General features: G+C 46.8%; 1 protein-coding gene across 5 annotated transcripts in view; it reads left to right on the top strand.

The window, feature by feature from the left end:
• caskin1 (CASK interacting protein 1) overlaps positions 1–24,966 on the top strand; it is a 91,497-nt gene extending 66,531 nt beyond the window's left edge. Inside the window, exons 7-22 of one of the 5 annotated variants that reach the window (XM_035530949.1) lie at positions 1–20; positions 880–988; positions 1,267–1,361; positions 2,017–2,143; positions 5,858–6,085; positions 9,819–9,923; positions 10,660–10,778; positions 12,590–12,686; positions 13,419–13,522; positions 16,006–16,116; positions 16,908–17,021; positions 17,125–17,263; positions 17,414–18,594; positions 18,821–19,598; positions 19,708–20,209; positions 21,451–24,966. The exon at positions 1–20 is cut by the window's left edge and continues 89 nt beyond it. In XM_035530949.1, the coding sequence (XP_035386842.1) occupies positions 1–20; positions 880–988; positions 1,267–1,361; positions 2,017–2,143; positions 5,858–6,085; positions 9,819–9,923; positions 10,660–10,778; positions 12,590–12,686; positions 13,419–13,522; positions 16,006–16,116; positions 16,908–17,021; positions 17,125–17,263; positions 17,414–18,594; positions 18,821–19,598; positions 19,708–20,209; positions 21,451–21,547 (3,926 nt within the window). In that variant the 3' untranslated portion in view covers positions 21,548–24,966. The remainder of the gene's footprint in view (positions 21–879; positions 989–1,266; positions 1,362–2,016; positions 2,144–5,857; positions 6,086–9,818; positions 9,924–10,659; positions 10,779–12,589; positions 12,687–13,418; positions 13,523–16,005; positions 16,117–16,907; positions 17,022–17,124; positions 17,264–17,413; positions 18,595–18,820; positions 19,599–19,707; positions 20,210–21,450) is intronic. The other 4 variants (XM_035530953.1, XM_035530957.1, XM_035530959.1 and 1 more) reach the window with 4 other exon arrangements.
• The last annotated feature ends 235 nt before the right edge of the window (positions 24,967–25,201 follow it).

Raw genomic sequence — 25,201 nt, forward strand, 5'->3', positions numbered from 1 at the left:
TGGTGCGCCTCCTGCTGGATGTAAGTTTCACTGCACCGTAGCACCTTAGAGTGTGATGTTTCCGAAAAGGGGATTCGACCTTGTTTCGGCATTGATCTTAAACACTTAGACAGGCAAGAGCCACAATAAATCACAGAGATACGCAAGCGTACAGCTGTCGGCAGCGGTTCATCCCAATCAAAACGGACTGCTAGGAAAGTGAGCAAATGTAGCCTGAACAGACATGAGAGAAATCTCACACAGGAGGTTATAAAGCCTGAACAGACATGAGAGAACTCTCACACAGGAGGTTATAAAGCCTGAACAGACATGAGAGAAATCTCACACAGGAGGTTATAAAGCCTGAACAGACATGAGCGAGATCTCACACAGGAGGTTATAAAGCCTGAACAGACATGAGAGAAATCTCACACAGGAGGTTATAAAGCCTGAACAGACATGAGAGAAATCCCACACAGGAGGTTATAAAGCCTGAACAGACATGAGCGAGATCTCACACAGGAGGTTATAAAGCCTGAACAGACATGAGCGAGATCTCACACAGGAGGTTATAAAGCCTGTACAGACATGAGAGAAATCTCACACAGGAGGTTATAAAGCCTGAACAGACATGAGCGAGATCTCTCTGAGAGACCTGAGAGGCTAACATTTAACCCTACAGTGATCAACCATTCACTCAGTTCTGTGTAAACAATTTCTACTAGTATTTTCTAAAGTCTTAGCAGTACCTTGTACCAATACCTAACAGCGAAACCAATACCTGACTAACATATCACAAACTCATACACATGAAATTATATGTTGCTGTATACAAGTCCTGAGTACCTGTTGTATGGTAGAATGTGCTCTTTAACCTTTTGGGCTATCGACGACCTCCAGAGTGGCATCAATGCGGCGGTGCGGAATACGTACAGTCAGACAGCTCTAGACATTGTCTACCAGTTCACTGCCACGCAGGCCAGCAGAGAGATAAAACAAATGCTGAGAGGTAGGAATGAGCGCCCCCTCTGCCACTTACTGTGTAATTACAGCACCTCCAAATAAATAAACCTGTGTGAAGTGTTGAGTGTTTGTGTGTGCGAGACAGAGAGTGATGGATGTGCGATTGGTACCTCTGAATGACTAAACTGGTTTGTTTTGTTTGTGTGACCAGATTTATGCCTAATAGCCCAAATATATTGCATTACTTTGTGTAGGGGTGTGTGTGTGTGTATGTGTATGATGGAAATGTAACTCGCATCTGTGTGTGCATGCCTACGTGCGCAGATGCATCAGCTGCCCTGCAGGTCAGGGCTCTGAAGGACTACTGCAACAACTATGATCTGACAAGCCTCAACATCAAAGCGGGAGATGTCATAACGGTACAACACCAGCCCATCCTCTGCTGAGATTGGTCCTTTGCAGCTCCTTTATGTAGTCAAACAGTCAGTCAGTTTAAAACCTGGACATAATTAAACATGAACTGTCCCTCAGGAAGAATGGTGATCTATAATTGTAGCAGTTTATTTAGTGTCCTATAGAGGGCACTGTTGTTGTTTTTCCCACTTTTTTCTCTAATCGCTACAGGTAATTTTGACTTAATTTAATGATCTCTTTTGCTTCATCCAAGTTACTGCTGTGTGTGCAACTTTCGTAACCCTGTGTCATGGATATCAGTTAATTAAACTCACTAAGGCCAGACTACATAAATCATTTAGCTGTGGCACTCAATAAAAGGGACTGTTTTGCATGCTAATACTACTGGTGCTGCCATGAGAATGAGAGATGTAAGAACTGGAGATTAATATAAGAACTGGAGATTAATATAAGAACTGGAGATTAATATAAGAACTGGAGATTAATGTAAGAACTGGAGATTAATATAAGAACTGGAGATTAATGTAAGAACTGGAGATTAATATAAGAACTGGAGATTAATGTAAGAACTGGAGATTAATATAAGAACTGGAGATTAATATCTTGCCCAGCACTGGCTACAGAGCCTTCTGGTTTGGGTGACATGTTCTTGTCTTCCAGGTTCTGGAGCAACACTCTGATGGCAGGTGGAAGGGCTGTATCCATGACAACCGCACAGGAAACGACCGAGTGGGCTATTTCCCTTCCAGCATAGTGGAGGTGATCTGCAAGAGGCCAGGTGCAGCAGGTAGGAGCTCCCCACTGCCCCCTGCTGGACACTCATTCATACAGCACTAGCAGTGCTAGCAGCCCACAGTCTCCGGTCCCTCAGCCAGGCGGGGTTTGTTTAGGGTTTGTTTAGGGTTCTGGTGTTTACAGCTGAACACCAGCTGTGGTGATGGTGCATTGAGTTTGACAAGAGGCCTGTATGCATTCTGTCACTGCACCTGCCCAGTATATTTGGTCCTCCAGTGCAGAAATGGGGCATAAAGACCTACAGTGACTGCCTCCACTTCTACTCCAGATACGCTTACTGTAATGTGCACAGCATTACGTGTATGAGGGACATGGGTTTGGTGAGTTTTCTTCACCGTTGCGAGAACTCGTCATTGCAATGAAAATGGTGGCCCTGGCTGTGTGTCTGAGATCGCTTTACCTGGATTCATCCATGGCCTCAGCTGGTCGCCTGTACTTAGGTCAGAGTAGCGGTTCGACTTACCTGCACTGAGATCAGGGGTGTGCTGCCCTGATTATCTGCCCAGGTTAGCAGCTTCATTATATCCAGGCATTGTGACATCTTGAGCAAAATGATGCACCTAACTGAGTGCCAGCCAATTAAGGATAAGCCTCTTCCAACTTTTCTTTACTCCCTGTTTATACTGCTAGCTATTAGCAAAAGGTATGACAAAATGAGACCATTGTCAGCACACTAAAAATATTACTTTGCTGATTGTCTTGCTGATTTTGTTAAAATCAGCAAGACAATCATTTAAACACCCCGTGATATTACCAGCCGAGTGGACAACGTGAGAAAACGGGCCATAATATTTTCACACTTATATTTGTAATATTTGTCCACTCAGTAGCAACGTTTGCGTTGTGGCTCACATAGGTAGTTTGTGTGTAGGTTTTGTGTACTTTCTTCTGGAATGTCTAGGGTGACCATATTTTAGTTTTCAAAAAATGAAGATGGGGTGGCTTGAATTCATAACCACTTTTAACAAATACGTTTACTTACACACTGATAATAACTGCCGTCAGAGCGCATATGGCCAGACAATCTTATTCTTCTCCATTCAGCTGTACCTTACAAATAAAATGCATGTAAACAAATGTATAAAGTTAAAAAAAAAGACCAAAGAATACATTAAATCAGTTGCCATAAAAACCCATTACTTCATTAGACACTTTTCAGTAGTTCTGATACCTATTCTTGAAGATCCGTCTGGTTTAGATACAAAAGTCCTGTTTTAACAAAGATGCACAATCCACATGTGGGAATCTAGTCAAACACAGATTTACAGATTTACACACAAACTTTGGCCACTTCACATTTATAATTGTCCAATTTGTGTTTAATATCTGCTTTATTAGACACACAAGCCTAAAACGTTGTTTAATCAGGGTGTGGGTGTGAGCGTAAGTCCACCAATTTATGTCAAACTCTTTTCACTCTAAAAACAGACTGTGAGCTGTGTGTTTGGGAATGTTTAGGCCTTGTTGAGATACATACAAAAGGTCATATGGAAGGTATTGTGTCGTCTGTCTTTTTAAGGAAGGTAAAATGATCCTCTCTGGTTAAAGAATGGCCGAAGCAATGCAAATACAACTGGACAGTACACGCGACAGTAGAAAGCAAATGTCAACATGAAAGGAAAGACAAATCCATTGCAGAAATTCTGGCCAGACACATTTTTAGGTCCAAAAAAGAGGACATGTCTGAGGAAAAGAGGACATATGGTCACCCTAGTCTAACATCAGTGAATTTTGGGGATGCTAGCTAACTAGCGTCTACTTGTTAACCTAAAGGAGGCAAGAACACCTGGCCTAAAATTAGCCAGCAGTGGTTTAAAAATATAACGCATACTCTGTCTACCAACAGTCACACAGTTTGGACATTACACTCAATATCTACTTAGTTAGCTAATGTAGGCATTTTTAAATATTAGCTGGCTAAACATGTTAGCCCACGTTTGTAGCTGTGTAGACCTTGGGCTGATATTCCCTAGTTCAGAATAGTTTTTAAAAACCCTCTTTCAGCTGTTATGGCAGTTTGTAGACGAACACATTTTACAGTATCCATTCAGTAGCTAACTCTCAGTAATTATCTAGCTAGCGTACATGGCTTATGGTGACTTGTTCTTTCACAGCCTGTGCAATAGCTGACACTAAATTGAACTTTTAGAGATAAAATTAACAACGTGGCAGCTAGCTCTCTTATTTTTTATTTTATTTTTGTTAGACACATATGGTCAACACCACTTTATCGATTCTCCAGAAACATTATGTTCATGTTGGAGGAATGATCACACGCCCCCTGCTGTCTCCAGCTGCGTACTGCACTCCACAAGAACCGTGCAGGCACAGCTTCTCACCTGTCTGCTGGTCAGGGAAGCGAGTCAGAGAAAGAGCATGGGTGCTAAACCTCCCGGGAAAAGAGAGGAGAAGCCAAGAAAACAAGGGCTGCTTTGTGGAGGCTAGCTCTGTCCCTGTTCACTACCTGGCACCTTTCATCGGAGAGGCACCGCTGTGTCCAGCCGCTCTGATCGGGGGACCGTGGCTGCGGTCTGAGCCGCTCTGATCGGGGACCGTGGCTGCGGTCTGAGCCGCTCTGATCGGGGGACGTGGCTGCGGTCTGAGCCGCTCTGATCGGGGACCGTGGCTGCGGTCTGAGCCGCTCTGATCGGGGGACGTGGCTGCGGTCTGAGCCGCTCTGATCGGGGACCGTGGCTGCGGTCTGAGCCGCTCTGATCGGGGGACGTGGCTGCGGTCTGAGCCGCTCTGATCGGGGACCGTGGCTGCGGTCTGAGCCGCTCTGATCGGGACCGGTCTGAGCCGCTCTGATCGGGGGACGTGGCTGCGGTCTGAGCCGCTCTGATCGGGGACCGTGGCTGCGGTCTGAGCCGCTCTGATCGGGGGACGTGGCTGCGGTCTGAGCCGCTCTGATCGGGGGACCGTGGCTGCGGTCTGAGCCGCTCTGATCGGGGGACGTGGCTGCGGTCTGAGCCGCTCTGATCGGGGGACCGTGGCTGCGGTCTGAGCCGCTCTGATCGGGGGACGTGGCTGCGGTCTGAGCCGCTCTGATCGTGGGACCGTGGCTGCGGTCTGAGCTGTGTGTCGTCTGTCTTTTTCATGTTCAGTGTGACTCATGCCTCACTGAGCCACTGTCAGCATCCTCATTATCACTGCCAAGCATTTCCCACTCTGCTCATCACAGCAGGCTCCCAGGTTTTGGTACACGCTGACTTCCAGAGGTGGGCAGATGACATGCCCAAGACTGTGTACACACACTCACATCTGTGTGTGCAGCGCAGTCATAGCAAGAGATCACATGTCTGTCTTTTGAGTCTTCTCAAGACACACACACCTGTGTTTCACAAACTCTTCCTACACCTCTTTCTACATTCATTACATTACATTAATTTCATTTTTTTTAAAATTTCTCAGTCATGACATTACCCATGTCAGATATCTCTGTGCATATATATATGTTTATAACACACAGTATGAGCAGTTCTTTAGTTTCATCTTTACAGCAGAAGAACATGCCGAATCTTTTCAATCCTCCTTTGTCTCCTCTTATGATTTGCGGTTTTTTAAATTTTGTTGTTATTGTTGTTGTTGTTGATTTGTCGTTTGAACTCTTTTTGTTGTTGTGTTAATTGGCTCTCCCTCTCTTGCGTGTGTTTGTTTTCTGTGCTGCCGTGGCCGTGGCTTGTCACTCTCGTGTTCTTGTATCCAGGTTCATGGAGTACAGTCGTTTGTAGCCAACAGTATCAAACCATCCCGCTGTGCCCACCGGCGAGGGGGGGCCTGTCCCCCACCGTCGCCATGGTGAACGGCGACTCGTATCATGAGATTCATATCCTGCCTCTTCCTCCACCCGCGACACATGCCCATCCGCCCCTTTTTACTTCCTTTGGCTATAACAGGTCGCAAAGCACCACAGCTCAACCACTCAGCCAATCAGGTACAGGTACCTGACTCTCCACTGCTACTGCTATTACTACTACTACTACTACTACTACTACTACTATTATTTCATTATTTTATTCTCAAAACTTTAAGGAATGTTTAAAATTGGATAATCTCCTGAACACTGTGAAATAAAAATTCAGTTCAGTACTGACGTTCCTTTAAGTTTTCTAATTATTTATTTATTTAGATTATGCCTCTTTGATTTCTGTTGACTGTATTTTGGTCAGGAAGGGTGTCAGCAAGTCTGTTCAAGCTGCCATATCGTTTCTTATCACCCATGACCTTACAACCTCTCATGAGCCTCTCCTGCTGTCTCTCTACTAATGTGAGGTTCACCCAGTCAAGCCTGCTCTAAGCGCACTGCCACAGTTGACCAGTAGGGGGAGCATGGCCTCTTCTCTCCTCTCAATCACAGCTGCTCCTGTGTCCCTCAGTGTGTGTACCCTCACCTGTCTTTGTCAATTTTCCGCATCTCTGTTCCCCACTGGATCCTCCTAGCCTCTCCTCCTCTCAGCTATGATTAACATCTCTGCAGACTCAGAATAAAAGCTGTGAGCCATTTTGTGTTGCTTGGATACACTGACTCTTGAGTGCAGGGGGAAAGACGAGTGAGAAAACGAAGTGTGAGCCTTAAGGAGCTTTGTATTTGGGCTGTTTTCACTACATATGAACTAACCAATGCTATAGTACAAACTCTTAACTTCCAGGTAAGACATTTTCACCTGTTACAGAGCAAAATATTTGGTCTAAATTTTTTTATATGATGTTGTAATGTGAAATAAATTTGGGTAACACTTCATAACACCCTGATAAAGGGAGGCTTAATCATTATCTAATAGTTTGTTCATTATTGTTAATATTTATATATTTGCTCTATTTGTACAAATAAATGCTACAATTTGAATCAATAAAATGGACTGAAAACAGTGGATCAAAATGAATACACTCCTTTGAACTATTTTACATTTAGATGTAAAATAGCTAGACTCAAAATAGAATAAATCTGTTTTTTCTCAGTTTTCAAAACTCAATTATTTGAAAGTGAAAAGCAAAAAATAAAAACTGAACAGTGATAAGTTTCAATTTCTTGGTTTGATAAATATTCACCCCTTTGCTATAATATAATAACATTTCAGACAATCTTAGGAGTAACAATTGCCTTCAAGGTCACAATCACTTGTCAACACCTCAGAGTGGTTAATTTGATATCTTGAATAAAACTAGCTGTTTACTGTGTCCCTTCAGTTTGCTACTATAGGTCCACACAAAAGCATCGTGGTCTTGCAGGACCGCCCCTGAACAGCTCCACAACTGAGCAGTGGAAAGTTATGCATCAGAAAAACTTCAGGACCACAATGGAGAGAGGAACACATCAGAACAACATCATAACACAGAGGAAAGATTCCCATCAGGTGAGGGATATAAAAGACTTCCAAGGCTTGGGATGGACGATAGCCTGGAGCACTGTTAAGTCCATCATTAAGAAGTGGAAAGTGTCAGTCTGCATAAATCTGGCGTCCATCAAAACTAGACTGGGAGAGAAGATGCTTGGTCAAAGAGGCCACCAGGATCCCAATGGCAACCTTTAATGACCTACAGGGTTTTTTTTTAGCCAACAGAGGAAAATATGCACATCACAAAACAATATCAAAGCTAATGTACATGACTGTGAAGCAAGGTGGCAGACGCATGCTGTTGTGGGGACACGTCATCTGCGGGGAGTGGGGAACCCGTCCAGACTGAAGGGAGGATGGACAGAGCCAAGCACTGGGAGATTCTGGCAAAGATCTTAATATATCCTGCAAAAAAAAAAATGGATTGGAAATTCACGTCCCAACAGAACACAGAGCCCAGGCATAAGACCAACGTTACCATGGAAACAAGGTGGATATTGTGAAGTGGCTTCATCTCAATTTAACAGGTCATTGATACACAAGACAACAGTTATCGAGGTTTGAGGGGGACCTCACTCTTCCCAGAGCAGGCCAAAATGCTACACCCAGTGTATTTACCAAATAGTGTTCAGTACCAGGAGTTCCTTACGATATATACTGTCAGGAGAAGTCCATAGAGGTACAGTTACAATTCAATTCTGAGATCCTGAAGATCCTTCAGCAGAGGTAGTATGAAGAAATAAGATCACCAAAAGGTCAAAGAATAATCCACGGAAGGAGAATTTAAGAACCACACAATCCATGTGAGAAGGTCCACTTCAGATGAAGTCAGTTCTCTCCATTAAATCCCTGAACCATAAAAGCAGGAAGTCATGCTAGAACCAGCTTCCCACCACAGACCCATCTCCCTCTTCTTCTACACTGAATTTAAGGTCTATAAGATGGGTGTGTTGTATAGTGCCCCTAGTGGACCTTAGCTGAACTACACAGTGTATTACAAACGCCCTGACCTAAATTCACTTGAAAATCTATCACGTATTGACTCTGGAGGATGTGTACTTAAGAAATGGGTGCATTTCTGTTCTGTCAATTAAATGTTTTTGTTTTATATTCAAATGATTTCTTGCATTCCTATAGAATGCTGTATTTGATTAGGTCAGTGAAAAAAGGTGTTGTAAAGTTTACTCAAATGTTACATTTTTGTAAAACATTACAAAATGTTAAATTTTTGAATGGGAGTGTATTCATTTTCTAACTCTTGTATATGTTGCAGTATAATGTAATAATGTACCACAGAGATCATTTCAGTGACAGAATGACACTTCACACCTCCATTCTGGTTCTTCCAAGTCTCTATACTCACCCTTTAAACTTGTATCTGCTGATTACAGAACTCAGCACAGCCATTTCTTACAAATTACGTTATTATTCTCTAATTATTCAAATTATAGCATTTATTAATAGGTGTAAAACAATTCCATAATTATTAACAATAATGAACCAGCCGTTAAAAAATGAACAAGCTGCTGTTTATTCGGGCCTGTAGAGCCTTACTGCACTTTTCAGCATTTTTAACAACCCCTAATGACCCCTAATGACCCCTAATTACCCATGCTCTTGTGATTGCACTGCACTTTCTCCTGTATTTAAATGAAAAATACCTCATGGCCCTGGCTTGTAACTGCCTCCCTCCCTCTCTATCTCACTCACTCACTCACTCACTCACTCACTCACATTTAGGCTAAAGATACATTTCTCCATACGGGGGGCACTGTTAGTCTGAAACAGCCTTGGTGCTTTGCATCAACGACGCTATGTGTTTTTTTGTCGTTTTTTTTTTTTACCTGTTCACACACACATATATATATATATATATATATATATATATATATATATATATATATATATATATATATCTGTATATATTATATATGCACTTATATTTGTGTGTACGTGTGTGCCTCAAGGCATTTATCTATGTATATACAAAGATATACATGTTCTACTGATATATTTATGTACTAATGTATGTAAATGTTTACATATATTTGTGTTAGCAATATAGTATGCATGGTTGACTTCTGTGAAGAGTGTAAGAGTGTGTGTGTGTGTGTGTGTGTGTGTGCGTATGAGAGAGAGCGAGAGAAAGAGAAAGAGGTCAGCTTTGGAAGCGATGACTGTAGGTGGGTGATGTAAGGCCTGCATTTCAGGAATGGTTGGCCTTCCACCTCCTGACCGTGTGTCTGTTATGCTCCTGACCACTGGAGGGCAGTGCAGGCTGGAGTAGGGCAGAGCAGGGCGGCAGGCTTAACCCTGCTTTCTGTGTTGAAGGTTCCCGCGGCTCAGAGTCCAGCCCTCACGGCTCGCCGACTCCCTCCGGCGGGCCACAGGGGGGCAGCAGTGAGGAGATCTGGGTCCTGCGCAAGCCTGTGGCAGGTAACAGCAGGGCCTCCCTCCCTCCTCTCTCCTCCTGCTCTCCTCTCCTCCTCCCTCCTCTCTCTCATCCCACACTCGCCCTGGTCTGTACTGCCCTCTTCTCCAGGCTGCTGTTCGCTGCCTGGTCTCAGATGCTCCTCAGCTGCATTCACCCAGACTCACTGTGTTAGAGAAATATCCACTAAGACAGCATTGGTAGAGCCCTACACACACACACACACACACACACATTCACACACATACACACACGCTCGCACACGCTCACACACACACACGCACACACACACACACACTGATGTGTGTGTAAGGCTCACCGCCTGTGCAGAAGGCTGTCTGTCAGTGGCTCAGAAGAGCTTGTGGATGCTGTGTGTTGAAGACATTAGGCTCCTGGGTGCTGTGTGGTCATCCGTTCTGTCCTCCGCCACTCCTCCTTCACTCCGCCGTGTGTCTCAGTCCATCAGTGTCCTCTGGTCCGTCACACTGTCTGCGTGATCACTCACAAGTCCCTTTACACTCCAGTCATTCAGGTGCCCATGTTCGTACCCGAGTGTGTCCGCTCTGTCAGAGGCTGACGGCCACGCTACACACATCTGCGGTGTCCGTTCACACATCTACGGCATCAGACCATCGCAGTGGAGCGTCAGTTCAGGGTGAGAGAAGACCAGCTCGGACTGACTGCGTGTGTTTGTGTGTGTGTGTGTGTGTGTGTGTGTGTGTGTGTGTGTGTGTGTACCAGGTGGGGACCGCAGTAGTGTGAGTAGCTCAGGCAGTATTGTGAGTGCGCGCTCCTCAGGCAGTGGGCAGAGTGCTGGCAGCAGCTCACACATCCTCCATGCTCAGGCGGAGGGAGTGAAGGTGAGACGTCAGCAGCATTCCAGCACTCTCCGTACACTCTGTATTCACTCTCTGTACACTCTATATTCACTTTATGTACACTCTATATTCACTTTATGTAAACTCTGTATTCACTCTGTACACTCTGTATTCACTCTCTGTACACTCTATATTCACTTTATGTACACTCTATATTCACTTTATGTAAACTCTGTATTCACTCTGTACAATCTTTATTCACTCTATGTACACTCTGTATCCGCTCTATGTACAGTCTATATATACACCTTTATACACTTTTCATACAGTCTTCATATGCACTATAGGCCTGCGTTCTTTATAACATCTAGGCATCTCTATACACCTATATGCATCCTTTTACACTCTCTATACACCTATATGCATCCTTTTACACTCTCTATACACCTATATGCATCCTTTTACACTCTCTATACACCTATATGCACCTTTACACTCTATACACCTATATGCACCCTTTTACACTCTCTGTACACCTAAATGCTCCGTTTATACTCTCTGTACATTCTCTCTATCCCCTCTATACACATATATGAACTTCATAAACTTTTTAAAATACATTTTATACACTCCATAGCCACCATTTATACAATCTCTGTACACTTGGATTTTTGTAATCAAATAAATAGAAAACAGTTGTACTATAAATCTGTTTTGAAGCATAGCGCTAATGCTACTTGTGTTGTTCAACACTGATACGCTCGACAAATGCTCGAGACTTTTCCAAAGCAGTTGCGCCCTATATGTGTCTGTATGTGTTTATACACTCTGTGTAATGTATAGTACACTCTGTATAATGTGCACTCTTTATACATTCTCTGTACACTATGAGCTTCTTTACACACGCTATGTGCACTCTTTATACACTCTGTACACTGAGCATCTTTACACACTCTATATGCACTCTTTATACACTGTACACTATGAGCTTCTTTACACACTCTATGTGCACTCTTTATACACTCTCTGTACACTATGAGCTTCTTTACACACTCTATGCTCTCTATACTTTCTATATATTCGCTCTTTATAATATTATCTGTACAGTCTGTAATGTCTACATACACTATGTGCACTCTATACACCCTCTATATGGTCTGTATACACTCTATATGCACTCTTGGTACACTGTATAAGCAAACTAATATTACACTCTCTATGCACTCTGTTCACTCTCTGTACATGTTCTATACATCTTAGACACTCTCTATACACTATCTGCAGTCTTTATATAATCTCCAAATAATCTGTACACTCTACACACTATGTTTATAGGCCATTGTTATGTTCAGATTAGTAAGAGAGTCTTCGCAGGACACGTTCGTTCATGAATGAGTGGGTTTTGGCTTGTGGTTCGGCCCAGTCTGGGTCTGAGGCTCACGCCTGATGTGCTGGTAGTGCTTATACGTTCCTTTTGAAGCGGAAAGGAGGTCAGCTGTAACAAGGGAGGCCAGGCAGGATGCAGAGGTAAGGAGAGCATATAACATAGGGGTTAAACACCAAGGACGACAGTCAAACAGTGTCTTAAATAGACACGCACTAACAGGGACGATAACTAAGGACACAAGACCGATTAAGAAGGTAGGGGCGTGGCGATGGAGACCCACACACACGCATGAACACAGGGAGGAGTCCTCTATTCTGTATCCTGTAGGAGGAGGGGGTCATGCCATGACACCAGCCTTTCTCCTGCTTGTGGTTCAGCAGTGTGTGTGTGTGTGTGTGTGTGTGTGTGTGTGTGTGTGTGTGCGTGTCCCCGTTACTCCTGCCCCTGGTGTGTGGTACTCCTGCAGCTTCTGGCCACGGTATTGTCTCAGTCAGCGAAAGCTAAAGAACACCTTCTGGAACAGTCGAAGTCCCTGGAGCAGTCATCTGTCACCGCCACCAAGGGTTAGTGTACCGTTCTAGGCCAGAATGATGCAGAGGTGCCAGTTTTTCAGCTACACCTACTTTATACCTGTACCACAGGCTGTCTGTCCTTCTTCTATGTTCCATATACCTTGTGTTGTATGAAGCAGTGGAGTTCTCATCAGAGCAATGGATCCAGTGGATCCAGTGGATCCAGTGGCCTCTTTCATAAAAGAAAAAACAAGTCATATGTGGATGTTCTTCTTGTGTATATATACATGCATATATATCAGTTAATGCTGTATTTATAAATATTTGCTTGAAGTGTATTTTCTTGTGTATTTACACAATCAAAATCAGGTCACTCATTAATGAGGTCAGATAAGGTTGACATGTGGACAGAACAACTCATAATGCCTGCATCATTTTTACAATAATTGTTTATGTTTGTTGGATCACATGACTGGGGGATGTGACATAGTACATGCTAAGAAAGAAAAGTTGTGTTTACTTAGGTGACTCATTTGCAGTACTGCGATAATAGTTAGCTCACAGTATATTGTTCAGATGTCTTCTTGCGAGGTGCTACAGTGTGTTAGTGATTAGCAGTATGAGACTTGGCTGCTCACCCTGCACCAGATGGCAGCAGTTGTGGTCATGGGAAAGAAGAAGGAAGACAGGATTGGCCAGCCGGTCAAGAAACCAAAAAGGAGATTGGTTGTGCCCTGAAAAAATGTCAATGTACGCGTGCGTGTGTGTGTGTGTTTCTTCTAGCACCCACTGCTCGCAGTCAGAGTGTGTCGAGCTGTCCGCTACATGAACAGCCGTACTCGGAGGCGGGGCCACAGCGGAAAGGGGATGTGGTCTCCGAGGGGAAGGTAAGGAGACTTTTTACTCCTGCACTCGCTTCTTCTCACCCGTGTGTGCGGGTGTGAGCGTGAGCACCTGCACATGTAGCACCTGTGGCATATGCAGGATGCAAACCTCCTCTTCCAGCTGACCTCATCACTACTGCAGGCTCCAGGCTGCAGTATGGACGCGGTAAGTGGCCTACCCCTCTGCTCCTCCCTCTCCTCTCCTCTCCTCTCCTCTCCTCCTCCCTCCTCCCCTCTCCTCAGCTCCTCTCTCCTTCTCCTCTCCCCTGCCCCAAATGCCTGCTCCTCTCTGCTCCTCCATCTCCATGGCGATATTCACTCCTGTACAGAATCTCCTCCACTATGCTTTAGCTTCTTTTATTTCCGGCTTTTAGCAGTCCATTCCAGATTTTTGGCCTAATTTGCTGCGATTTCTGTTTTTAGTTTCTTTTCAGAAGGTACTCTGATCATTAGGCATGTATTTGTTTGATAGGGCTTATGTTAGCGCATAGCTGAGTTTTTGACATGTGCACCATTTCAGCTGCCTTGAGACGTCACAGTCATACATCAGACGGTTCCACCCACGTGGAGCACGGCAGAAACTAGCTGGGCGGTCCAGTTGAACGGAACCCTGATGACCACATCCGCCCTCATGGGCAGCGCACAGTGGCTTCGCACCATCTGTTCCTCAGCTTGGCCAGCCTCTGACTCCGATCTCCACTCCCCTCCTTAAGTTTGGGCGCTGTTAGCACGTTAGCATGTTAGCAATAACGGTTATCATCCTCGTGACCGACTCCACGGTTTTTCTTCGCAATGGCATATGAGAGTGGTTGACTGCCAAGACCCACCAGGTTGCACCCTGTTGCCTTGGTCTACAGAGAGAAGCACCGCAAGTTCAGTCTGGTCCTGTGTGTTTGCTGAGCTCAGTATCCGTAGGTCCGTCTTAGGGAAGAGTGTGTCGGTTTGTCTGTCTTTGGGGAAATCTTGTGGTTTTGTGTCAGTCTTAATGCTGAGTATTTGTTTGTGGGTCTGTCTTAGTAAAGAACATGTGATCTTGGTCTGTTTTATGCTGGGTTCACTACATATAAAAAGGTTTCATGGAGGAAAATATAATTGGGTTTTGGGAATCGTATACTCTGATAAATGATGTTTTAAAATGAGGTGGTTTCACAATCACTATAACTAAAATCAACAGTAGCATTCTTCTTTCTCTTGGCCATGTTTACATATGTGCACCAGAAAGTACTCTGTCATCCTATTGGTCAGCGTCAAGGAATATTCTGACATATGCTGCACTTCTCGTCAGTGTTTCGTAGGATGTCCTGGACACCATCAGTGTTTTTCAGTGATGTCACACTATGAGATGCTCGTAATCATGCCAGACACTGGAAATTTGTATGCTACAACAAAGTAATGTCGGGCTGAATTTGTGTAGCCTGATCCCAGCATTAGGAAAGGGTGTGTGTTTGTGTATCTGCTTTAGGGAACAATGTGTGTTTTTGGGTTGGTCTTAGGGAACAGTGTGTGTTTTTGGGTTGGTCTTAGGGAACAGTGTGTGTTTTTGGGTTGGTCTTAGGGAACAGTGTGTGTTTATGCGTCTATATTAGGGAAGAATGTGTTTTTTTGGGATGGTCTTAGTGAAGAATGGGTGTTTGTTGGTCTGTTTTAGTGAAGAGTGTGTGTTTGTGGGTCAGTTTTAAAGAACAGTGCGTGATTGTAGGTAGGTCTTAGAGAACAGTGCGTGTTTGTGGGTAGGTCTTAGAGAACAGTGTGTGTTTGTGGCTAGGTCTTAGAGAACTGCATGTTTTTGGCTAGGTCTCAGAGAACAGTGCGTGTTTGTGGCTAGGTCTTAGAGAACAGTGTGTGTTTGTGGCTAAGTCTTAGAGAACAGTACGTGTTTGTGGGTAGGTCTTAGAGAACAGTGCGTGTTTGTGGGTAGGTCTTAGAGAACTGCATGTTTTTGGCTAGGTCTTAGAGAACAGTGCGTGTTTGTGGCTAGGTCTTAGAGAACAGTGCGTGTTTGTGGTTAGGTCTTAGAGAACAGTGCGTGTTTGTGGCTAGGTCTTAGAGAACAGTGTGTGTTTGCAGTTAAGTCTTAGAGAACAGTGCGTGTTTGTGGTTAAGTCTTAGAGAACAGTGTGTGTTTGTGGCTAGGTCTTAGAGAACAGTGTGTGTTTGCGGTTAAGTCTTAGAGAACAGTGCGTGTTTGTGGTTAAGTCTTAGAGAACAGTGCGTGTTTGTGGCTAAGTCTTAGAGAACAGTGTGTGTTTGTGGTTAAGTCTTAGAGAACAGTGCGTGTTTGTGGTTAAGTCTTAGAGAACAGTGCGTGTTTGTGGCTAGGTCTTAGAGAACAGTGCGTGTTTGTGGTTAAGTCTTAGAGAACAGTGCGTGTTTGTGGTTAAGTCTTAGAGAACAGTGCGTGTTTGTGGCTCTGACAGGGTACTTAGTTGGCTGGCACTGCCCCTGCACCCCTGCTGATGAGACCCGCCTCATATCTTCTCTTCTAGAGCTCAGAGGCCGTTATCGAATGGCTGAGCGAATTTCAGCTGCAAGTCTACGCTCCAAACTTCATCACCACTGGCTTTGACATTGCCACCATTAGCCAAATGACCCCAGAGGTAAGAGCTGCCCCACTCCCCAGTGCTGCTGATCACGCCCAGACCACGCCCCCTCCACCTCCCGCATTCCCGACGCACACTCATTCAAAGCCTGAGCGCTTTGGGATACTACCACACAGTCAGCAGGGCAGCAAAGAACAGGCCTCAGGAATCACGGGAGCTTGAATCTGATTGGCCACACTGCCCACAGTGTGAGTGGGTGAGGCGAATCCTCCCAGTCCCAGTGCTGGTCGAGTCCTGGCGGTTAGATGGCTCAGGCCATATGGTGCCTCTTTGCTTGGTCTCCTCGTGTGTTTGTGAGAACTCGTGTAAATGAAACAATGTTGTAATGGCCACCATGATATTATTAGCATTTTTTAAAGACTTTGTTATTGTTTTCTTTTTGAAATGAATGCTTTCTTGTAGCTTACTAATAATACCATAAATTAAGGTCATTCAATTACACTTCACTACTTACCCCTGCTGCACTTTAGAGATAACCAGGTTAATCCTGTACTCTTGTGTCTCTAGCTGAATGCGTTCTTTGTGGTAATACGTATAACAGGAATGTTACACACATGGATGTGTCCTGGCTCTAACAAAGCTTCTTTCCCCACTTACTGCTGTGGTTCTTTTGCTTTTCCCATTGCTTTTTTTGGCCTTTCACATTGGCTTCCATCATTTCAAAAGAACCACCTGTTCAAACTCGCCCATGTACATTATGTTTTCATTTCTTGTTATGTATCGTGTAGCTGTGTGTTTGCGCATGGGGACTGGTCTGACGGTAGGGTGGGCTGGTTTGCTTTTTTCAGGACCTAACAGCCATTGGCGTGACTAAGCCAGGCCACCGTAGGAAGATGACCACAGAGATGAATAAACTGGCTGGACCACCCATCCACCTAGAGTGGCTGCCTGACCAAAAACCCGTCAGTACCGCAAAGCACACGACTCTCAACACATTAGCAGAGAGATGCACACAGCCACCAAGACTCACGCTGTGCGTGCACATGTGCGTGTGTGTTTTCACAGGCTAATCTTGGCGAGTGGTTGTCTATGATTGGGCTGAGTCAGTACTACCAGGTTCTGGTCCAAAATGGCTATGAAAACATTGAGTTCATCACTGACATCACATGGGAGGACCTACAAGAGATCGGCATCACCAAGCTCGGTAGCAGACAAAATACCAGTACAAATAACTGCGTACCAGTTATTTCACTTAGTCGATAGTTAAACTTCTACATACCTTTTACATGAATTCTACCTGAATGAAGATCTCAGCTAATTTGCTAATTTCTCTGCTGGGTTTGAATCTGCCCAGGCCACCAGAAGAAACTCATGTTGGCTGTGAAAAAGCTGGCAGAGATCCAGAAAGGATCTGATACTCGAAACATGACACGCAAGAAGCCTGTGGCCAATCAGGAGGTGGGGACCACAGAGAGCCCGCCCCCGGACAACACAGAGTCTCCCAAGATATCCGCCTTGCAGGACAGCGAGCCGAGCGGGGAGGTGCAGGCCCCTCAGACTCGCCCAGCGGGCACCCAGGACGGGCCTGACGCCCGCGCCAACGGGGGCCCCGTGGCACAGCAACGCATGCGCAGCCTGCACGAGAACAGCGCCAACAAAAGCCGCGAGAGCGAGGAGCCCATCAGCCCTCCGAGGAAGGAGGCGCGCGCCATGCGACAGAGCAGCCAGGTGGCTGGCCAGAGGGGGAACGTCTCCTCCGTCCAGCCAAAACCCCGCCAGTCCTACCAGCAGGGTGCCGGGCCGCCTTACACCCCGCCCCAGACTCCCACCAAGACCAAGCCTCCCTCGTTGCTACCGGCGGCCTTGCCTCAGGTGAAGCCCAAACCCAGTGCGCAGCTGCTGCAGCAGGCAGAGAGGCCCCAGTCCCCTCGCTCTCTGCCCCAGTCTCCCACGCACAGAGCGCAGCCCTCACCGGGCACAGAGATTGCAGAGGCACCACGGTCAGCGCCGCCGGTCTCTGTGCCACTCCTGTGCCTGCCGGCAGAGGGCGACGGTGAGCAAGGCGGCCCGAAGAAGCGCGCGCACAGCCTGAACCGCTACGCCGTGTCGGATGGCGAGCAGGAGCGTGACGAGCTGAACGTGCCGGACCCAGGCGAGAAGTACGCCACCGTGCAGCACCGTGTGGGCCGGAGCAGCTCCGTGCGCGGGCAGGCGGACAAAAACGTCAACCGCAGCCAGTCCTTCGCCCTCAGGCAGAAGAAGAAGGGGCCCCCCCCTCCTCCGCCCAAGCGCTCCAGCTCGGCCATCTCCAGCTCCAGCACCGGCGTAAGCGAGCCGCCTCGGGACGCCGCGGGCCCAGGGCCCCTGCTGGAGGTCGGCTACCAGCCCCAGAGGCGCGCCAGCGACACCAGCGGCTCCGTGGACACGGGCAGCGCGGGCACCGTGAGGAGCATCGCCGCCATGCTGGAAATGAGCTCCATCGGGGGCGGAGCCAAGGGGCTGGCACTGCAAAAGTCCACGGGCCACCACCTGCAGGTAAGAGAGCCCGGGACACGCCGCGCCACAGACATGCGTGCCACTGCGTGTTCCGTGTGAAGAGATCAAGGTGAGGCTAAAAATAGCTCAAAAGCATAAAAAGGGCTGGAAGCTCATGCAAAAAACAAAACTCGTGCAAATATATGAGCACAGGGCCATGTTTCACACGAGTGTGTGTGATGAGTGAAGAGTCTGTACGGATCTTAGGTGTGTTTGATCTCCGCAGGTGGGCTCAGCAGGTGGGAAGCAGCACAATGCTATCGGTCTGGATGGAGAGGTCGTGAACCGCCGTAGGACCATCAGTGGACCGGTCACCGAGCTGGTGGCAGCTGCCAGGAGAGCACCGGGCATGGCCGAGCCGTTGCAGGCCCGACCCAGCCCACCCTGTGAGCCCCAGCCGGCCTTGGCCGGCAGCTCCAACGAGAACCTCCCCTTCGCCGAGGACGGGAACCTCACCATCAAACAGAGACCCAGGCAGGGTAGGGGAGAGGGCGAGGAGGGGGCAGACAGCACCTTCCCGCCGCCCCGAGAGGACAGCTCTCGTGTGGAGGGCGCAGGCACTCTGAAGAGAAGAGCATGGAGCTCCAAACAGCACGCGGACGAAGCCCAGTTCCACCTGACGGAGTCCAACACGGTGAAGCGCAGGCCCAAGAGCAGAGAGAAGGAGCCGGAGGAAGGGCCGGCCGCACCCTATCAGAACGGCACTGGCACCATCAAGAGACGCCCCGCCTCCGACGGGACTGTGTCGGAGCAGCCCAGGCCCCAGGAGCACGCAGAGAGCGCCCCCCGCAGGGACAGTGCGGACCTGGGGGGCCCGATCACTGATACACCCCGAAAACCTGCCAAACCCCCAGTGTCTCCCAAACCTGTCCTGGCGCAGAACGTGAAGAAGCAGGGACCTCCGGCTGCCACCACAAAGAAAGCCCCCTTCCCAGGGCCGGGGCCAGGCAGCCCAGGTACTACACAGTGCGGCCCTTTCTCATGCCCTGTCTTTACACAATTATGTGAGTATCCACTAAAGTTTCAGCACCTCTTTCTTCTCGTTGGCTCAGAGTTTGCTCAGTCGGTTTCTCTTCCCATCTCTCTCCCTGTCTCTCTTCCCGTCTCACGCAGTTGAAGGGAAGAAGATGCCTCCACCCGTTTCTCCGAAGCCCACCCCTCCGCCCACAGCCCCGAAACCGTCCAAGAACATCCTGCAGTCGATGAACGTCACACCCAACCAGACACCCTTGCCCTCCCCTGCTAAGCATCCCGTCACCAAGGTGGCCAGCAGCCCCTCGGCGGCGAACCCCGTTAAATCCCCTACTCCTCCGGCCCTGAGCCCCCAGACGGCCCACGCGCCCCAGACCCCAGGGACGCCCCAAACCCCACAGACACCCCAGACGCCCCAGACGCCTCAAACCCCACAGACGCCCCAGACCCCAGTGCCTCCGCCCGTAAAACCCCCCCGCTCCTCCATCAGCGGGGTGTCGCTGGACAGTGGAGGCGGGACAGGGCCCGGCCCGGGGCCAGTGAACGTGGACGCGGTGCATCAGAAGATCGAGGAGACAAGCGCCTCATTGGCTGCCGCTCTGCAGGCCGTGGAGGAGAAGATTAAAGAGGACAGGCACAGAGAGTGAGTCCCACCAGCCTGTCTGATGACTAGCCACTGCTAACTGATCTTCTACTACTGATTTACTACTCATACTGATTTTGTTCAGTTTAGCAGGCTATTATTAGTAAACGTCCCATCAGTATGAATCAGAAATTTGCAAAGTTGGGCTGGGCAATATACAGAATCAATGGCCCTTATTCATCAAAACTGCATACATTCAACTATGATCCTAAAACAAGTACATGCAAATTTCACCAACAGATTATTTATTTATCAATTTTCAACCTTGTACTGTTAAACTCATGCTGGTCAGAGTGTGCGTAATTGTGTGTGGTGTGTGTGTGGGAGAGTGGTGGCAGAAAACGTCACTCCCTGAAGGAGAGCGGGTGATGTGATGGGGCGTCGCCACTTCAGCCTGGTGAAACAGGTGCAGCGGGTCACGGCACGCGAGACCTGGGCGGGATTTAACAATAGTTTAACAACCTGAGAATTGCTTGGTTCGTGGTTAGATGAATTGTTATCAATATCTCTCTCTCAATAATGTATGTTTATGCAAATATTACGTATATGAGGGCATTTCAGGGAGTGTTTGTGTTTGGATCACTGTCCTTATACGGCATGTCCTGAATGAGACCTGGGTTAGTCCATACGCCATTTACGGTGAGCAAATCTGTGCTCATTTGTATGCAGCTTTGATGAGTAATGACAAATAATAATTAAAACTCAATATGGGAAAGTAAGTATAGTGTTTTTGAGAACATGGGTTCAGAGGTTGGGCTGAATGAGAGCAACAGTGAGAAGACAGAGGTGTGAGATGTTGAGAGAAGCAGACTGCAGTGTCCCACATTAGTGTGGACACTGAGCTTTAATGTTGATGTAAGACAAAATGTCCTCTATTTCTTTTACACAGGCTATACCAAATGTTGGCCTCCTGTATTAAATGGCACTACATGGAGCTACGTTTCAATCATGATAGATCAAATAATGCAGTTCAAACTTAACAAACGATATCAGTTTGAATCCATATCGCTCAGCCATAGTACAGCCTGAACTCACTGCAGGAAATACAAAAGACAAAGACCCAGAATTATCTGTTTAAAACTATCTGTCTTAAAAGTGTGTGTGTGAGTGTGTGTGTTTCTGTAGCTCAGTGACTGAGAATAAGAGCACAGTAAACATTGTGTGTGTGTGTGTGTGTGTTTCTGCAGCTCAGTGACTGAGAATAAGCACAGTAAACATTGTGTGTGTGTGTGTTTCTGCAGCTCAGTGACTGAGAATAAGAGCACAGTAAGCATCCTGGATGACATAGGCAGCATGTTCGATGACCTGGCCGATCAGCTGGATGCCATGCTGGAGTGAAGAGCACGACCATGTCTCTGTAGCTCCACCTCAGGGCACCCGGAGAGCACACAAAGGGCACAACGACCAACCAACCAACCCTCCCAAAGCCCCCAATACCCCCATACACCGCAACCAACCCTCTCAAAGCCCCCCAGTACCCCGCATACACCCCAACCAACCCTCCCAAAGCCCCCAATACCCCCATACACCGCAACCAACCCTCCCAAAGCCCCCCCAATACCCTCATACACCGCAACCAACCCTCCCAAAGCCCCCAATACCCCCCATACACCTCAACCAACCCTCCCAAAGCCCCCAATACCCCCCATACACCTCAACCAACCCTCCCAAAGCCCCCCAGTACCCTGCATACACCTCAACCAACCCTCCCAAAGCCCCCCAGTACCCCGCATACACCCCAACCGACCCTCCCAAAGGCCCCCAATATCCCCATACACCCCAACCGACCCTCCCAAAGGCCCCCAATATCCCCATACACCCCAACCGACCCTCCCAAAGGCCCCTGGCTTCACCCCACTCTCCTCCTCTCTCTTTCTTACTCCTCCCCAGAAGTTGGTTTGCACAAACCCCCAGGTGAAGTACCTCAGGACAGGCTAAAAAAACAACAAAACCATCCAGGGCTGGAGGGACGAGAGGACATGTTTACCACACAAGACTCAACTGTCTGTTTCTGTTCTGTTCTTGGGAGTCTCTGGGACATCCTAAGCTATTGTGAGTCATGAATACAATACAATGCCAATAATTACTGTATATGAAATAATAGTATGGTATGTGTATATTATAAGCATGAGGAAAGTTTGTACCTATAAAGAAAAAACTCACAGTGAGAGTCATGCATTAGTACAGTAATATATATATAAATATATACAAATATATAAAAATATTTTTTCTTTTTATTTGATGGTAAATGGTACAATACAGTGTTATGTTCAGAACTCTATGGACTTTCGCTGACAGAAATACAGATTTTTCTATGACCAAAACAGAGTTTAAGAAAGTTACTAAGCTAGCTGTGAGATGTGTAGTTGCTGTGCTGTGTAGAGGGCTGTGTTGTAGGCTGTGGTGACTAGTGGTTGGAGTACCTGTGTAAAGCCTGCTCTGTCTGCTTGCCTTGGCCTCCTGTACTTCTCTATGACGTTTTAATTAACTGCCGCCTCATTCTGATTGGTTAATTACTTACTCCCCTGGCCCTGCCCCTTCTTCATAATACCCCACTCTCCCATACCCCCCAATCCCCTTCCTGTTCTGTGTGCCTTAACACGACAGGTGACCTCATTGGCAATAACACACACGTACACACACGTTGCTCCAGTTGACTTGGGTCATGGGGGAGCAATTTCCTGGAGCAGGGGAAGGCGATGGAGGTTCGAGCCTGAATACAAGAGGCAGCAGTAACCCCAAACCCAGGCAAACACCCTCTGCAGGCCTCAGAACAGTGGTGTGGTACCGTTAAAGGTTCAGTGAGTGAATTCAGGGCAGTGTGGTACCGTTAAAGGTTCGGTGAGTGACTTCAGGGAAGTGTGAGACACAAAGATTCAGGCGTCAACATGGAGGAATTGCGGTCTACTATGTTGTCTAGCTGAGACTGCGCAAGGGTTTGTCCTTCAGATGAGCTGCAGTTTGAATACAGGACTTCACAGTCGATGATATAAGGAACCTCATACGGATGCTCCACATGGTTTTTTCAGTCAGTGCAGATGAACATCGCAGGAACAGTGCAAGACCAAGAGGGAAAGAATTGATTTCGATCTGAATCAAACCAAAAGAGCTTTGCATGTTCTCGGTGGTGATGAATGACGATTGTGTGATTGCTACACAAACACAATGAGCTGGTTGCTAATAAGAGGTACAGCAGTGCAGATCCAGACAAAGGCTTTCTGGAGTGGCTCTGCCAGGGTATCTGCACCTGCTACCGAAGCTCGTGATGGAGCTTTGGGTGAGGAAGGACCTGCTGCTCCTTTTCACCACCGTTTCCTTTCCATCTCCTGTAAGGGCTGAACGTTGTGAGGTCGTAAGAGGCCTACAGTGCGGCAGTAAGAGATTCTCCCGAACAGGGCGAGCTGTGTGCTGTTCTCATTGGTTTCTTTTAACGCACGAGTTCTTCTGGACTAAACTGGGAGCCGTCTGCCTACCTGTGAGTAATTTAGCGTCAAAAAGAGGTTCACAGGTGTGAAAAGGTTCACAGGTAAAACACATTAGACCACCACTTCCCATTAAGGTGCCTGGGAAGTGCGAGGCAGAATGAGCGCAGGCTCACTGGGCCAGCAGGGGGCACTCTGTGGCAGGTGTTCATAGTCATCAGCGCTGAGTGGCAGCGGTTGTATCCCACGCTCCTGCTGGGCCTCGCTACAGCGCTGACGTTTTCACTACACCACACAGTATCTCTCATGTTGCCATGACAATCTCCTGGCTCATTATAATAATTGCTAAAGTATCCAAGAGAAAGCCCAGGGATGAGACAAGCCCAGCAAAAAAAAGACAAAAAAAAAAAAAAAAAAAAGAAAAAAGACAGCCACTATGACTGCAAAAATTGTCCCAAGAGCATCCTTGTAATATTTAAGTTATAAACATAGATTATATTAGATGTTCTCAGAAAGGCTATTTAATGATGTATGTGGATCATAAAGAGGGCTTTTAAGTGGAACTGTATATTTTTTAAATCTGAGTTTAAATGAACTATAAAGGATTTTTTTTCCCCCCCCTTTTTATCTTTAAGGTAGCTTTTAGTTGCCACCTTTTGACTGTCCTGTAGTTTGATATAAGTTGTATATCATGCATATTATGTTATTTTTATTTAACAATGTACATGCCTCGCGTTAGTTCTTGTATTTTGTTTTCAGCTGGTTTGTGTGATCAGTATGCAGAGGACAGGGCAGCCCCAGTTCTTCCTCAGACATCTTTTGGCCACGTTGTTCTTGGCTTGAACGCGCCCCCTAGAGGGCTGGAGGATCAGGTGCGGGCAGAATGTCATCCTGCTCAAGAGCGAGGGGACTGGCCTTGCGTCTCCGTCGTCAAACGGACTTCACCTCCATCCTCCTGCTTTGTATAGAGCTGAACGTGTCACTGTAAAACTTCATGCCCTTTACTAACACAGTTTCTCCACTTTCAAACACTTTTTTTTCTTCCCCATTTCTATTCTCATGGTTTTTTCCAGATAAAAAAGGAAAACTGGGTTATGAAAAAATGTGCCCTGGTGCAAAATTATTTGGTTAAATATGAAATTTGTTTTTCATCCTAATCGCAAAGACATAAAAAAGGTGAGATTTCCTGCATAGCTGTGCGTGCGTGCGGGCTGTATATTGTGTTGATGTTCTTGGCCTGTGTAAGACCTGCTGTGACAGACATTGGGGACTGTGGTGTGCTTGCAGTGACTGCACCAACAACCACCTGCTCTAAATAAATGTTCTACACAAACATTCAGTGTTTATTCTCACTGCTTTGGACACGGTTGAACACAGCTAGAGGCATACCAAAAAAAAGGTATAATGTTTCGAACCTGTGACACTTTCAGGCTTGAAATTCTGCTTCGCTTGCTCTCATCCAGAGCATTCAAATCCAGTCCACCAGGACCTACAGCCAGACCACAGTTTAGATATTCAGTAGTTACCTGCTTCAAGTGCATTGGAAACAGGAACAGACTAAATATGTGGA

Source organism: Electrophorus electricus, chromosome 1 (genome assembly GCF_013358815.1).
Source record: "Electrophorus electricus isolate fEleEle1 chromosome 1, fEleEle1.pri, whole genome shotgun sequence".
NCBI classification, from domain to species: Eukaryota; Metazoa; Chordata; class Actinopteri; order Gymnotiformes; family Gymnotidae; genus Electrophorus; species Electrophorus electricus.